Source organism: Misgurnus anguillicaudatus, chromosome 13, assembly GCF_027580225.2.
Source record: "Misgurnus anguillicaudatus chromosome 13, ASM2758022v2, whole genome shotgun sequence".
NCBI classification, from domain to species: domain Eukaryota; kingdom Metazoa; phylum Chordata; class Actinopteri; order Cypriniformes; family Cobitidae; genus Misgurnus; species Misgurnus anguillicaudatus.
Genome location: NC_073349.2, coordinates 2190097 through 2204734, shown reverse-complemented (window position 1 = coordinate 2204734; position 14638 = coordinate 2190097). Strand labels below are relative to the sequence as shown.

General features: G+C 36.2%; 1 protein-coding gene across 1 annotated transcript in view; it reads left to right on the top strand.

The window, feature by feature from the left end:
• The first annotated feature begins 13271 nt into the window (after window positions 1-13271).
• The window catches only part of prdm5 (PR domain containing 5), a 111741-nt gene continuing 110374 nt past the window's right edge, over window positions 13272-14638 (top strand). Inside the window, exon 1 of the mRNA XM_055188410.2 lies at window positions 13272-13598. Within this exon, the coding sequence (XP_055044385.2) occupies window positions 13500-13598 (99 nt within the window). The 5' untranslated portion in view covers window positions 13272-13499. The remainder of the gene's footprint in view (window positions 13599-14638) is intronic.

Genomic DNA, 14638 nt, shown 5'->3' with positions numbered 1-14638 from the left:
TCAAATAGTGGATGAATGTATACGTATACATCAAGTAGTATGATGCAACATCAAAGTTATATTGTGACATTAAGAGATGCTTTCATTACAGTAGATTTCATTATTTTTACTGTTTAAGTGTGTTTCTCATTTAGCTAGTAATCTCATCCCCTTGTCAAAATCTAAAGAGCACTCTTCTTTTATAATATACTGTATGTATGAAACTACTTTTCACTACACTTTGCGTGTGTGCTAAGCTCGCATTAAGAGGGTCAGTTGGAGAGTGAATGTGTTTTTAATAAACCCAAATTCCCTTGATCCCAGGTCAAGCATTAGATGAAGGTCTCTTCTAATGTTTGACCTGGGATCAAGGGAATTTGGATTTAGTTCAGATGTATTTTTTTCAACTCTAGACAACTGCCATGCTGTCTACTGCCTACAATATAGTTATCTTCTAAAGCCGCATCATAAGAGAACTCAAAACTCTTAAATGATTTGAAACTCTCTCTGTGAGCAGCGACTTTATGTGCCACGCACATACCCATACGGCAAAAAAAAAATTCTCTGGCAAAAAATATGTTTTAAATATATGCTAAATACATTTTGTAGAAAGTAAAGCATAATTAAATATATTTTGTAAAGTCTAATTAAATATATTTTGAATTTGAAATATTTAGTTTTAACCTTCATATATTTACATATATTTCAGAATGTATTTAACTGGCGCTGTCCCGTGAGCAGGACACCTAAGTTTACAATATTTTTCATGTAAATGTTAATCTATCAGGACAAACTATATATTGTTGGAAAGGTCTAAGAATGTAGTTTTCATATTTCAAAACCTTTTAGCAGTAATAATAATGCAGTAACTGTAATTTATTCATTTGTGACAAGAGTATGCAGCAAATCTCACAGCAAACTAACACCAACCTCAGTTTTTTGATAATTTTATGTATTAAAAATTATACTATAGTGCATTTTATTTATTTATTTATGTATGTATGTATATATGTATTTATTTATTTATTTGCTACAGAAGATTTATATTTTCACCTACAGATACTTCTGTAAAAAAGTATCTGTACAACAAGACCAAAATATAATGAGTTATATTAATGTGAAGGTGTACATCACCTTTACACACACCCCCACTCAAAAAGGGCTGCGCCATTTAAATGGCTAATTAATATAATTTCACATACAACATCGTCAGAACGGTTCTCTTTCTCCACACTTGTAAACGCTGGAGTGGTAGTTTTGCATACGTCATGCGTGACCTTTCAACGTCATTATGTAATACGTAAGATCACGCTGGCGCATCACACGGCTAGTGCAAGATGAGAAGTTGTGGTTAAAAAGGCGAAAATGAGTATGGTTTGGCTAGATAAGACCCTTATGTCACTGTTGGGATCGTTTAGAGACCTTTGAAGCTGCATTGAAACTTTAAACTGTTGAGGTCCACTAAATTGAGAAAAATCCTCGAATGTTTTTCTCAAAAAACGTAATTTCTTCTCGACTGAACAAAGAAAGACATAAAAATCTTAGATGACATAGGGGTGAATAAATTATTAGAATTTTTTATGAAAGTGGAGTAATCCTTTAATAGCATATTGAATACATTTATTTTAACTCAACTTAAGTGATTTTTTTATACTTAAGTATAGGCAACTAGAAAAAAGCATATTTATCATAGTGATTCCTTTAGACTTTTCACGTGGCTATACGCAGTGCATTTTAAATTTATCTTACCGATAAAGTATACATCCAGTACTATAATACTTTATAATTTAGTCATGCAAACATATTTTGCATTTGGCAGATGCTTTTATCCAAGGGGACTTACAGTGCATTACAAGGTTTTTCCTGGGTAGGAACCCATGACTGCTAACAAAATGCTTTACCACTGAGCTATACAGTATATAGATTTTAAGCCTTTGTATAGTGAAAAAGCCTATTATTTCTTAAAATGCAGTCTAGGTAGGCAGCCTAATAGAGACTTACCTTAATGTACCTTAGTGTGTCTTTTATTCAGAGTAAGATGATAACTGCACAATCAAAACAGGTCTTCTCCCTGTAAAAGCAATTCGCATTGGTGTCGTAAAAGAAGAAAACACTTAAATACACAGAATAAACATCTCATACTGGGCGGCTGTTCTCTAGGGACTATATAAAAGAAGAGAAATGTGTTTGTTAGAGAGAGGAGTGCAAGACATACAGCCAGAGAAAACAGTTAATGAATCTATAGAGACAGGAGCTGCATCTCAAGCTGACGGATTTCAGCTTTTAACTGCGTACCCAGTTCAGATTTTATCTGATGTTTGGTGTGTATGTGCGTGCATGCATACGCATGGCTTGCGTCCCAGTTCCTTAGAACTCGGTGGCACTTTTTAAGATAGTTGGCAAAGAAAGACGGTCAGGTATCTTAGATCTCGTACTCACATATGCACACTCACTCACCATCCGCAGACAAACTCAGTTTATGACACTTGTGTGTGATCCTGTTTGTGAGGAGCCAAAAACCCTGTTACCTTCAAAAGATCTCCTCACAAACCACAGTCCTGGCAGTTCCTCTGAGGTCAGACCATCTGTGCGGTACCTAAAGATCTTCTCACATGAATCAAAAACTTCCAGCAACCACCCTCCAAACCCACGGTAGTGTGGTTTAATGTGGTTCATAACTATTTCACTTACACACAAAAGGAGACAGAAATCTGGGCCCTTTCTGCTAGTTTGGCAGATTGCTCCAAGGTCTTCTCTGGATGAAAGTATGGCTGTTCCTAATGATGTCTGTATATCATAAAAGGTAAGTCAAGGTTCTTCATACAGTACACACATGTACATTTGGTTCCATTTAGAACCAAAAAGGTTTTTACAGCCTTTTTACATGTCATAAAACATCATTTTTAAAGGATTAGTTCACCTAAACACATTCATCCTTGTGACATCCGAAATCCACATGACCTTCCATGGAAAAGGAGAGATGTTTAGAAGTCTTCTTAATTCAGTTTATATTTTTGTGTGAGAATAAGACTGAACTGTTTATATATATACATATATATAAAAACTGTTTTATATATAAAAAAATAGTATTTTAAGAGATTATGTAATATATTAATCCTTCCTCCTGAAAAAAAAAAACAATCCAATGAATAAGAAGAGTCTTTGGTAGACCCACATAAGGGGTGGTCTGATGTCTCTGTTGTCCTTCATCAGATGGCAGTCATTTTCTCACGCTTTATCTTCAATGTAATCTCTGTCTCTCAGGACTATTTTATACCCACCCTCCTCATTCTCTGTGACTGTATCAACGCTTCCCGTCCTGTTGGCCTTCAGGAACCAGCGGGGGGGTTGACTAATGTCCCCTTTCCACCAGCAAGAACCAGGTGCTAGTTCAGGGCTAGTGCTTTTGCTGGTTCATAGTTCATAGTTGGTTTGACTTGCAAGCCTTCTAAGAACCAGTCTGGCTTTCTATGCGCTAGAGAGCCACAACAGAGCACTTGCGTCACGTCATACGTCTCATCTTTCCCAGCAACATTACTGCGGAAGTGCCAAACACAAACACACCATCGACAATGTTGGATGTTGCATTATTATTAATGGTCATGGCTTTGCAAATCTACATTGTATAAACATTATTTAAACAGAGGTTGCAATCGAGAAAGAACATGCCATATTTACAGAACATATCTTATCAAAGTAATCCAGATGCAATCGGTTCTTAATTCTAGATCACAGCAATGTTTTGATGCTATACCTAAGAAGCACTTTTCCTGGTTTTGGGTGTCGAAAAAGAAAGAACTGGTTTGAAATCAGGCTCTGGCTGTAAACCAGCACTTCAACTGCCTTGGTGGAAAAGAGGCAAAAATCAAACAAGTGTTTATAGTAATATTAACAGGAGAGGCCAGAAATAGCATTCAGGTGTGGACAGTAGTTGAAGAGATCTTTAAATATAACGTTTTCAGATGTGTTTTTTAAGAAATATGTTGCGTAGACTGCCAATATGAAGTTTGTCTACACAGAAAATATTTGTGTAAAACCAGAGGAGTGAAAGAGAGAACAGTTTTCTTTTTTTATTAGCGGTACTCCGTTAGGATCAACCTCTGTTTGGGTCAAAGAAAATGATATCAGTTTGGATGATTGGTTGTTATTGACAGCAGTGTCGTTTACTGAAAGTTATGATGAATTGCTTTGGATCCTTTTACAATGACTCATTTATGTCATTCTAAACCAATATGAATTTCCTTATACATAAAGAAGATGCTTAAGATAAGAATAAAATCATACAATATTTAATAAATTTTTTCCTTATTACATATTTATTATAGTATTTACATACAGTATTACATGGATGTGCCTGTACTTAACCCTCTGTATGCTAATTTGTTAAGTTCCTATTGGTTCCCCTGTCCTATGTTTCATGTTTTAAATGTTTCTCTGGGTTTGTGTTATGCTCTGATTGGTCTATTGTCTGTAAATTTACCCCAGTGTTTTGGATTGTCTTTGGTTATTGAACATGTTCACGAAGCTAAAAAGCTTTGTTCATCCCTATTAGGGGTGCTACTTTTAGATTCAGTTTCAAAGATTCATGAATTGTCAGGGCATCTTTACCACACTTTTAAAAGCACAAGCATTATGAATGCCACATTGCTTTGTTGCTACAAATATACTTACATTTGCATGTTCATTTTCATCAATTATAATGGGTGTTTACATTCCTCTAAACGAACTATTCCTTTAAAAATGTCTGTAGAAATGACAGTATTGTCAGCTGTTTGCCAGTACTGTAGATTGATGTTATTTACTGACAACAGTTTGTTCAAAGTTAAATAAACATTAAACCTTAACAAGAATTTATCTTTACAGAATAAAACTAAAATAAGCAAAACCAAAATCTTAGTAAAACAGAAAAAGTTTGATGAGGATTTCCAGTTCCCAGAATGCTTTGCATGAGGCTGTTATTGTATAGTTTTATTTTGTAAATATAAAGACTTGTTAATGTTTAAAGAGCACATATTTCGTTGCTAAAAATGACCGTTGTGTCCACATCAACCGGCACAGTAAGTAAACTGTTGCCTACAATCCATGTGTTTGTTGTAGTCCAAGAAAAGAGATTTACGTTGGAGATGATAACTCGCATCATCGTTTACTTTGAGATTTGTACCTTTTGCAATATCATTACCATGTAGGGCAGACCGGGGCTGGTTGTCTCACGGGTCGGTTGTCACACTGCTTATTCCAGACATACTACATGGCGCTGTGGTACAATTTTGATATCAATTTGTTACCCTTTAATAGCTTACTCATTTGCACTTGAAATTTTGCTGAGCAGACACAAAACATTGAGGTTAGGAGACAATTTTTTATTTTATGGGTCAGAGTAAATTTTCATGTTGGTGTTGTTTTTGTGTTGAGATCTTGTAGGATATTAGTCATTCAAAAACAAAACACTCATTAAAAAGCTAAAAGTAGTAGCTTTATTTTGAGTCATCTTTTAGCTATCAAGTAAAAGCCGTGTGGCAGCTAGCTTATCATGTTTGTCAAGAAGTCAGTTGGGGATGGTTGTCACATAACTTGCGGGGTTGGTTGTCACATGTGAGTATTGGACATATAGACCTTTTAAGACTGTTTGTCTGATTGTTTGTTTGTTTTTGTTTGCTGTTAAAATAAAATAAAGCATTAAATAAAGAGGTTTTAACACTAAAAATTATTTCATTTTATTAGGCTTTATGCCCAGCTGCACTACTTCCTGAACCTCAGCCAGCTTCTTGTTTCCCGTCCGCCATCACTGGACAAACTGACCAATCCAGGTGTGCCTGACCTCAGTAGTCACAACAACAATAATCAGACACAGGCCTGTCGCAACAAGGCAAGCAAACCAAGCAATTGCTTGGGGCCCCGAGCTGGCCTGGGGCCCCAAGACAATGACTGGTTAAGAATAAAATGCAACGACAAACTGTGCGAGCGCCCCTTTGATAGTCAATGCAGTAAAGTGCAATAACCCTGTTATCGGGATCCCCCTCAAGAGGGCCCCTCTCAGTAGTCGCTGACAGCAGCCAGCCAACCACGTGATCTCTACCGTCCTCTGCTATCAAGTCCAACTAAATTCTATTTAAGCAGATAATAGTCAGTTTTACTGTCATTGTAAACCATTTTTATTTATATAAAGTTTGGGTAAACTTAAACTGTATGGCTATGCTGTGGTTCCTGAAGGCTTTGCGTGCGTGTGGGGGGCCTCCATGTCCATTTTGCTTTGGGCCCCCAAATTCCTTCAAACGGCCCTGATCAGACACACCTGGATTAATCAGTTTGTCCAATAATGGCAGACAGGAAACAATGAGCTGGCTGAAGTTCATAGTGCAGCTGGGCATAAAGCCTATTTAAGTAACTGATCACCCACTTTAATCCCATTGTTTAAACATAATGGGCATTAATAACAACTATCATAGCGGTGGATTCATATTAAAACTTATTTGCCGTTTCTAGCTTAAAAAACTAAAAAGTTACACATTATCTTTTCAGATCCCAATTTATCATTGAAATCCTATTGAATCACTATAGGGACAACCAACCCCATACCCCATGATGGGGTTGGTTGTCACATTGTGTCAGAGTGTCTTTGATGGTTAATTACTTCCTGTTACAATACATTCGAAAAGTAAAAAGTATACACATTTAAAGCCAAAACTCTAAAGTTTCATTTCATGTAGGAATTACTGCTGAAAGATTTTTTGAAGATGAGCAATTCATGCATGAGTAAAAATTGTGACAACCAACCCCGGTCTCCCCTACTAATACACACTTACACACCAAAGGAAATGTAAAACCGTGAATCAGATAATACGTGATCTTTAATGTTCATGTAACTTTGAACAAACTGTTGCCAGTAAATAAATTTCAATGTACAGTAAGTTACTGGCAAACAGCTGCATAACTACAGCAAATCGCTTGTCTCTGAGTAGGAAGAAAGTGTTTTTTCCCCCCTATTTTTTACTTTAATTTTAAAAGTCTCTTTTTGTATCCAGTGTGATTTACCAAGCTGTGACATTATTGGCTATTAAAGAAAAGTGACAACTTCCTGTATCAATAGGAAATGGCTCATGGTGTCTTTAGTTTAGTTCTTCAGTTCAGATGTGTGTGCGTCTCTCTCTGGGTAGGGTTTGTGTGTGTGGCCAGCATTAGACTCTGATCAATGAAACTTCAGCTTAGAGAGTAAAAGTTGATGCTCAAGTCTGTGTAGGGTCAGGTCAAGGGTCACTGAGTCCTAATCGTCATAACCTTCCATCTACAGAGTCCTCAATGCAGGAGCGCCAACAGCACAGGTCAGCGGGGTCCCACAGGTCATCATGGGTCAGGGGACAGAAGACGACGGGCCACACAAAGATCACTCTCACAACATTCATACATTCAGCAGCCCCTTAAAGACTCAATGAAATGTTGAGTGTTGAGCACATTTTCTTGTTTTATACTGATTTCCCACTGAAAAATGAAGCTGGAGCAAGGGAATATTCATTTGTTTTTGGCTTCAATTTGTTTCAAACAGCAAGACTGCAAAAGTTGCTCTTTCTTTCACTGTTTATGGAAGTTCACAAAGGTGATCTGTGAATTCATAATAAAAAAGTTTGATTAATAGTGGATCTAGCAGTAATGTAGTGTCTTAATTAAAAGAATATGAGCCTTATATGAGCAGAAATAAAATGTCCCATGGCTGTGACTAGCAATACCCTTTCAAAAAGAAAACCTTTGGACCTAAAGAGTTAATGTTAGTAGCTTTTTGGTACAAATTGGTACCAAAGAGTGCATATTTGTACAGAAATACATAAGTCTCATTTTTCTAGGTGTATCCTAACATGTCAGCAAGGTGACACACATTTATCTTAGACTTTTATGTTTACAAGTGAACTTTATACAGAGGCGGACAGAGTACACAGGTTCATTACTTGAGTAAGAGTACAGTTACTCCTTGCTAAATTTTACTCAAGTACAAGTAAAAGTACTGCAGTCAGATGTCTACTCAAGTAAAAGTAAAAAGTACTTGTTTTTAAAAGTACTTGAGTATCAAGAGTACAAGAGTACATTTTTACATTTTGCATTACTACTGCCACAGTGCACATTGAACCACGTGAGGTGATTGACAGCTGTACAGCAAATGATAAAGCTCTGAGGTCAAATCTGACATGAATCAGGAAGAGGAGACACACATCTCACTTCATTCGCTCTTTGAGCTCTTCAGATTCCATAATTCAGTGGAAAATGAATAGAAATCTTATTCTGTAAGAATAAATATTTTACTAACATGTGATAATAAATCATTATTTCTTCAAATATGCACACCATTGTACTACAGGGTACCCCCAGGATTGTCAAACCTAAATTCAAGGCTTTTTAAGACCTTTTTAATACCACTTCAAATGAAATTCAATACCTACATCGCACCCATTCGGGTAGAATAAATCATTTTAAATAACGTAATATACCTCAAATAATTACTATTTACAAGTGTTTGAACATTCATGACAACATGCCTCTGAAAGGCAAACGGCCTAACCCTTATCTTTACCCATCATTTAAAACCAACAATCAAATAGATTTAATAGATTTAAATGTACATTTATTGTAAATTTGAAAATCTTTCAATCAGGGATGGGACACTGGAGGGCCAGGACCATTATGTTGGAGAAGATAACCTATGTCAAAACAATAGCCTTGTTTGATCCATGAAATAAGCCGCAAACCAAACAACAACACCAATTTTAAGGTTTTTTTTTTTTTGCTGTTTAATATAGTTAAGATAATAACAACATCTAATAACACTCATCAGTAATGCTCTGAACCAGAACAATACTGACAAACCAAATTAACCATATTATGGAAATTGAAAGAAAAACCCCTCAAACACAACAACAAATTAAAATGTTATGCTATTTTGACCCTAAAAGACAAGAGATCTGTTCACTGCACCAGACAAAAAACTGGACACAAGCTCATATATAGATATATTTCTGTTAATATTTTCTGTTAATCTTTATACAGGACCATACTAAAGTTTTCTAATGCTAACTTAGTGTGACAATGTAAATATGTAGCCTATAGTATATATTGCAAGATGATATTATCTAATTAAACAGTAAACAAAATATATAATAGCTTTCAAATTTGCGTTATTGTTTGCAGCTTATTATTGCATGGATCACACAAGACTATTGTTCAACATATAAATTACCCTCTCCGACACAATGATCATATTAAAACGTGTCTTATCTACCTAGATTTACTAGAGACGGATTATGAAACAGAAGATTGTGTGTGTCACTGATTAAATCAAACAACCGATCACAGGTGAGAGGACACCCGTCATTGTCCCGCCCCCACAGTCCCAAAGTCAACTTGATCGAGCAAGTGCGTGTTGTGCAGCTGCGAGCGCATAGAGAGAGTCGAGCGAGCGCTCATCCCAGCCTTTACTTTATCATCCCAGCCTTTTTACTTAACTTTATACTTTGCTCGCGTGACTGTGTTTGTGCGCTTTGAACAGAGGTGCGCTCTCGGGAGGATGTTTTTCAGCGCGCGATTAGTGTTCTGTGAACACGCGAGAATGCTTTTCCGCACACGAATAGTGTTCTGCGCGCTCGCTAAGATGCTTTTCCGAACATGGATAGTGTTTTGCGCTCGTATCTATCGCTCGCGCGTGGTTTTTGTGCACGCGAGTTTTGTGTCTGAATTAACAGCATATAAATCTATTGATCATTTGAAAAATTAAGACCTCCGTGAAAAATTCAAGACTTTGAGGTGAAATTCAATACCTTTTAAGGCCTTAATATGGGAAAATGAAATTCAATACTTTTTCAAGACTTTCAAGACTCCGCGGGTACCCTGTACTAATAGCCCTGGCGGATTCTGTATATTTTATGTATTTGAATACAAATAAACCGGAGAAGACCAGAATGAATGTTTGATGATTTCTATTCAAAATAACGAACGTTTCAGATTAATTATTTTGCACTCCTGGCATAAATTAAGAAATTAATGTCACTGCAAACCAGTTTAATAATAAATAGTGGTCAAATGTCGAAGCTGGAGTCTTAAACCTTTCTTGTGATACTGAGTTTGTCCAGATAAAGTAAGAGTGTGATGTTTTGAAGAGTAATGAATTTTGAACAACAATAATCCGGGATCACCAGTGATTCCTGCCGCTCTCAAGGGGTTGCCTTTTAGTAAGCAGTGATGAAGCTCTGTTTTGGTCAACACAGCAAACACTTAAAGCGAAAACTATCATTAACTTGTTTAGAAAATTTAAATAGTCTGGCGAGGTGGAGCCACGGGTTGTCACATTCCCAGGATGGACCTGCTGTGTCTTCATCCATTGTTTCGTCCATGATTTCTTCTCTTATCTAAATCTGACTATTGGGACTTTGGCGGAAAGCTGAAGGTGATAGCTGATAGGCTGTCCCAATCAGTGGCGCCTGCACAATCCAATCACGTTTGAGAAAAGGGAAACAACAAATCGAGGGTTTCTGAGATTTTTCTTTTTTCCTTTTTTTTAGAAGTAACGGGTACTCACGGTTATGGATAGAAATGTAGTGGAGTAAAGAGTACAATATTTGCCTCTCAAATGTACTTGAGTAAAGTCATGAGTACTCCCCAAAAATAATACTCGAGTAAAGTACAGATCCCTCTAAATTGTACTTAAGTACTGTACTCAAGTAAATGTACTCCGTTACTGTCCGGCTCTGACTTTATATAAGCAATGAATGACTTCTTGGTTGGAGGTAGGAAATATAAATGCAAATATTCTCTTTCACTTTTAATAAAACATTAAAGTTGTAACAATGGGGTCTTTAAAGCATTTTGCATCCATTTTTTAAGTTAATTTGATTCAGATGTACTGACAACCGTATTCTTTAAAGAACAGCTTGTCTTAAAACATTTTAATCATCACAGTCAGTCTGTTCTGCTGCAAGTCTATTGTGCTGATAGTAACTTCTCTGAACTATTGAGAGTCTCCATGATTGCTGTTGATTAATGTCCATGTGAATAGAGTCGACACAATTCTCCCTTTCAACGGCTTTGGGAAGCAGGATATAAGGAAGCTATTAAAATAAACAAGAGTGCTAAAATGTGTAAACATCACACCACAATGCTGACAACACACTGATTATGAAATAGATTTCAGTATATCTAACACACTGACATGCACACATAACAATAAACAAAACATCACCCTAATTTTTTGGCCATTTTGCCTTTATTTGACAGACAGTAATGTACTGAGGACAGGGTGGAGAGAGGGGTACGAGATTTGGAAAGGACCTCGAACCAGGAGTCGCCGAAAATGTGTTCGCACTACATGTTGGAGCACTGTCCACTACACCATCGGCTCCGACAACCCCACCCTCTCTTACTCTGATGTAATAAAGTTAAATTAATTTATACATATTCAGTGTGGGGATTTACATTGAATAATGACAATAAATTTGATTATTTTCCTCACAACTTCGGACAGCTTGGACTACAGCAAATGAGGAATATAGACAACCTTTTTGTCATGAGAGACTTCACTCAAAAAACTGGTTTAAGATGATTTGAGTGATGAATTTTGACAGAATTGTAGCTTTTGGGGCAGACCATTCTTTATTTTACGACACTGTTGAATGCTTCATTCTGATTGGCTGAGAAACGTTCTAATGGTGTGCATTATTTTTCAGTAAACACATACCTTTAAAGTAGTTCCAGGTCTGTCGACCGCATTACAGTTCCGTATCACTACGCCAAGTTTAACTGTAATAACAGATTTATTCAATTTCAACAAATAAAACATAAATATATATATATATATATATATATATATGTTGTAACCTGTCTTAAAATACAAAAACCTGAACAATGGGTCTCATTCACTAAGCAAATTTTGTTTGTAAAATGTGCGTACAGACGTTTTAACTAACAAATTATGATTCAACAAAAACTTTCATACTAAAATTTATTTTAAACGTATGCAACAACGTAAGAACAACTTAGACCACATGTACAATGAAAAAATATAAAAAATATATAACACAGATATATATTATAGGGTTCTTTTCCTTGTTCATGATTATTGTGAACATTTCTAAGAAATGTTAGTATAAAAGTTTTTGTTGATTCATGATTTGTTATTTAAAACGTCTTATTTCACGAACAAATACGTGCATATGCATGCTTAGTGAATAAGACCCAATGTCTTATGGAGCGATAACTTTAGTATAAACGGAATAAGCTTCGCGTCATGGCCGTATTATCACCTCGGGTGTGCATTATATTCAAATAATTCAATGGCCTGTCGTCAGTTATTCCATACTTTAGAATGCACACACACACAATTCACAAGTTTACAAATTGTACTAAGTGAGTGCACTTATGTTTTAGTCTCATGGCCCCAGACCTTAAAAGCCCTGTGTCTGTCTTTGTATGAGTGAAGCTTTGTATACCTAGACGCATCTTTATTCCCATTTCCTCAGTCGGTCTCTGATGTTACCTGTGTTTAATAGGTCTGAGCTGGCAGGTATTCATGAAGGACCAGTACACAGCATCTAAGTGTATCACTTCCATCCTGCATTTACTTTGGTTGATTGTGAATCAAGGCTGTTTATAGAACATAAACCAAATCGCTTTGAAAATGGATTAAAAAACACTATGTGTGTACATTAAATAGAGACCACACAAAAAGACCAGAGAAGCATGAATGAGAGACTTGGGTTAATGGTCTTGTTTTTGCATTAGCACTGTTTAGACATCAGATGTCATGTAGTGGTAATAAAATGGTCATTAAATGCTGTAAGTGTGTTTAAATCGCTGTTGTTGTTTGAGTTCATGAGGCCCAGAACAATTTGTTATGGGTTGTGAGTTGTGACTTTTTTCAGACCCAATGTTTACTATAGCCTACCATAAGATCCCTTCCCTTTATTACATGGGACAAATGTAAAAATACAAAAAGTACACTTAAAATCACACTTTAACATCTTTAAACATGATCAAAATTTGTATTTAAACGTGTTTGTTAATAAAAAAGCTATTAAAAAATGTACAATCTTTAAATGTACGACATTTTATTGCATTAATAGAAAATCTATCCATCTATCCATCCATCCATCCATCCATCCATCCTTTTTATTATTATTTATCTGTTTCATTTTTGTTTTGTTTATTTATGAACGATCTATATGATGAACTTTCCCGGGAAACTAAAATATGTAGCTAGCGGTCACAAACATTTCACCAATCAACTTGCAGAAACTCACCGAGCTAGTCCCACCCACCTGGAAGGTCTGAAACTTTCCACCAATCGCAGCACAGAGACACGGTCTCTGTACGACCTTCAGCCAATCACAACGCAAAGTCTTTCGCCTGAAGCGACATTAACATGGAAGATCAGAGAGGACTGAGATTTACTCACATAGCGAGCAGACAATAACAAATCAACTGTTAACTAGACTAACCAAACGTATTTAAACTAGTTTATCTGGAAGAAGGGTGTTTTTCCTGAAGTAATGAAAATGCTGGGCATGTACGTGCCGGATAGATTCGCGCTGAAGTCCTCTAAAGTTCAGGACGGGATGGGGCTGTACACTGCCAGAGCAGTCAAGAAGGTTCGTGCTTACACAACAAACTCTCATCGTGAAAGACAAAGTTTGCATACTTCAGTAGCCAATGTACAGACGACTGTTTACGCTTTTAAACTCTACACGTAGTGATTTATAGTGTGTCGGTGTGGCTGTAGTTGCATTCCTCCGTGTAATGTATGTGCTTACGTGTGCTGCCACGTCCCTCACCAAACAATCACCATGGCAACATTCGTTTCCGCCAAAAAACTCACCATGGCAACAATCGTTTTCATCACAGCTTCACAGATGTTAGTTATTGTTACTTTTGTAAATCTACCGTCACCAACAAAAGAAATGACACCAAAATGAAAAAATTAAAGCGCCTAACATGGAATAAGGAGATGACGTATTCATTAAATGTTAATTAACAGTAGTAACAATAACTGTGGTAACTAAGTTAGTTTGTATGTTGTTAGGAAGGTTACTGTGAACGTATTTTATCTTTATCTGCAAATAGACAAACACGATTAAGCAAAAATGGTCAAGAACATGTCTGTTTTTATAACCCAGAATTAGAAATAAATTACATTTAGGCCATATATAATATTTAGGCATTGTTTAAATGTCATTGGTAATTTTTTTCGTGAGACCTAAGTGTCAGATTTAATTAATTTTCAGAATTAATGTGAGCTTTATTACATATCCCTCTGAAAGTGTAAAGTCTGAAAATAAACTTAATTAGTTTAGTTAAAACATTACTGATAACACTTGTTAAGATACGCATGTACTCTTTGCGTCCCAATTTGCATATCTGTCCTAAATTGTGTTAAAGAGCAACTATCGTCCGATTCACAATTTTACATTTCCTTTGGTGTGTAAGTGTGTATTAGTACATGTTAATGATATGCAAAGGTACATACCCCAAAGTAAACGATGACGCGAGCGAGTTATCGTCTTCAATGTAAATCTCTTTTCTTGGACTACAACAAACACACGGATTGTAGGCAACAGTTTACTTCCTGGGATTGGTGATGTAGACAAGACCGAAATTATCATAATTCCTCCCGCTTTGGACTTACAGCCTG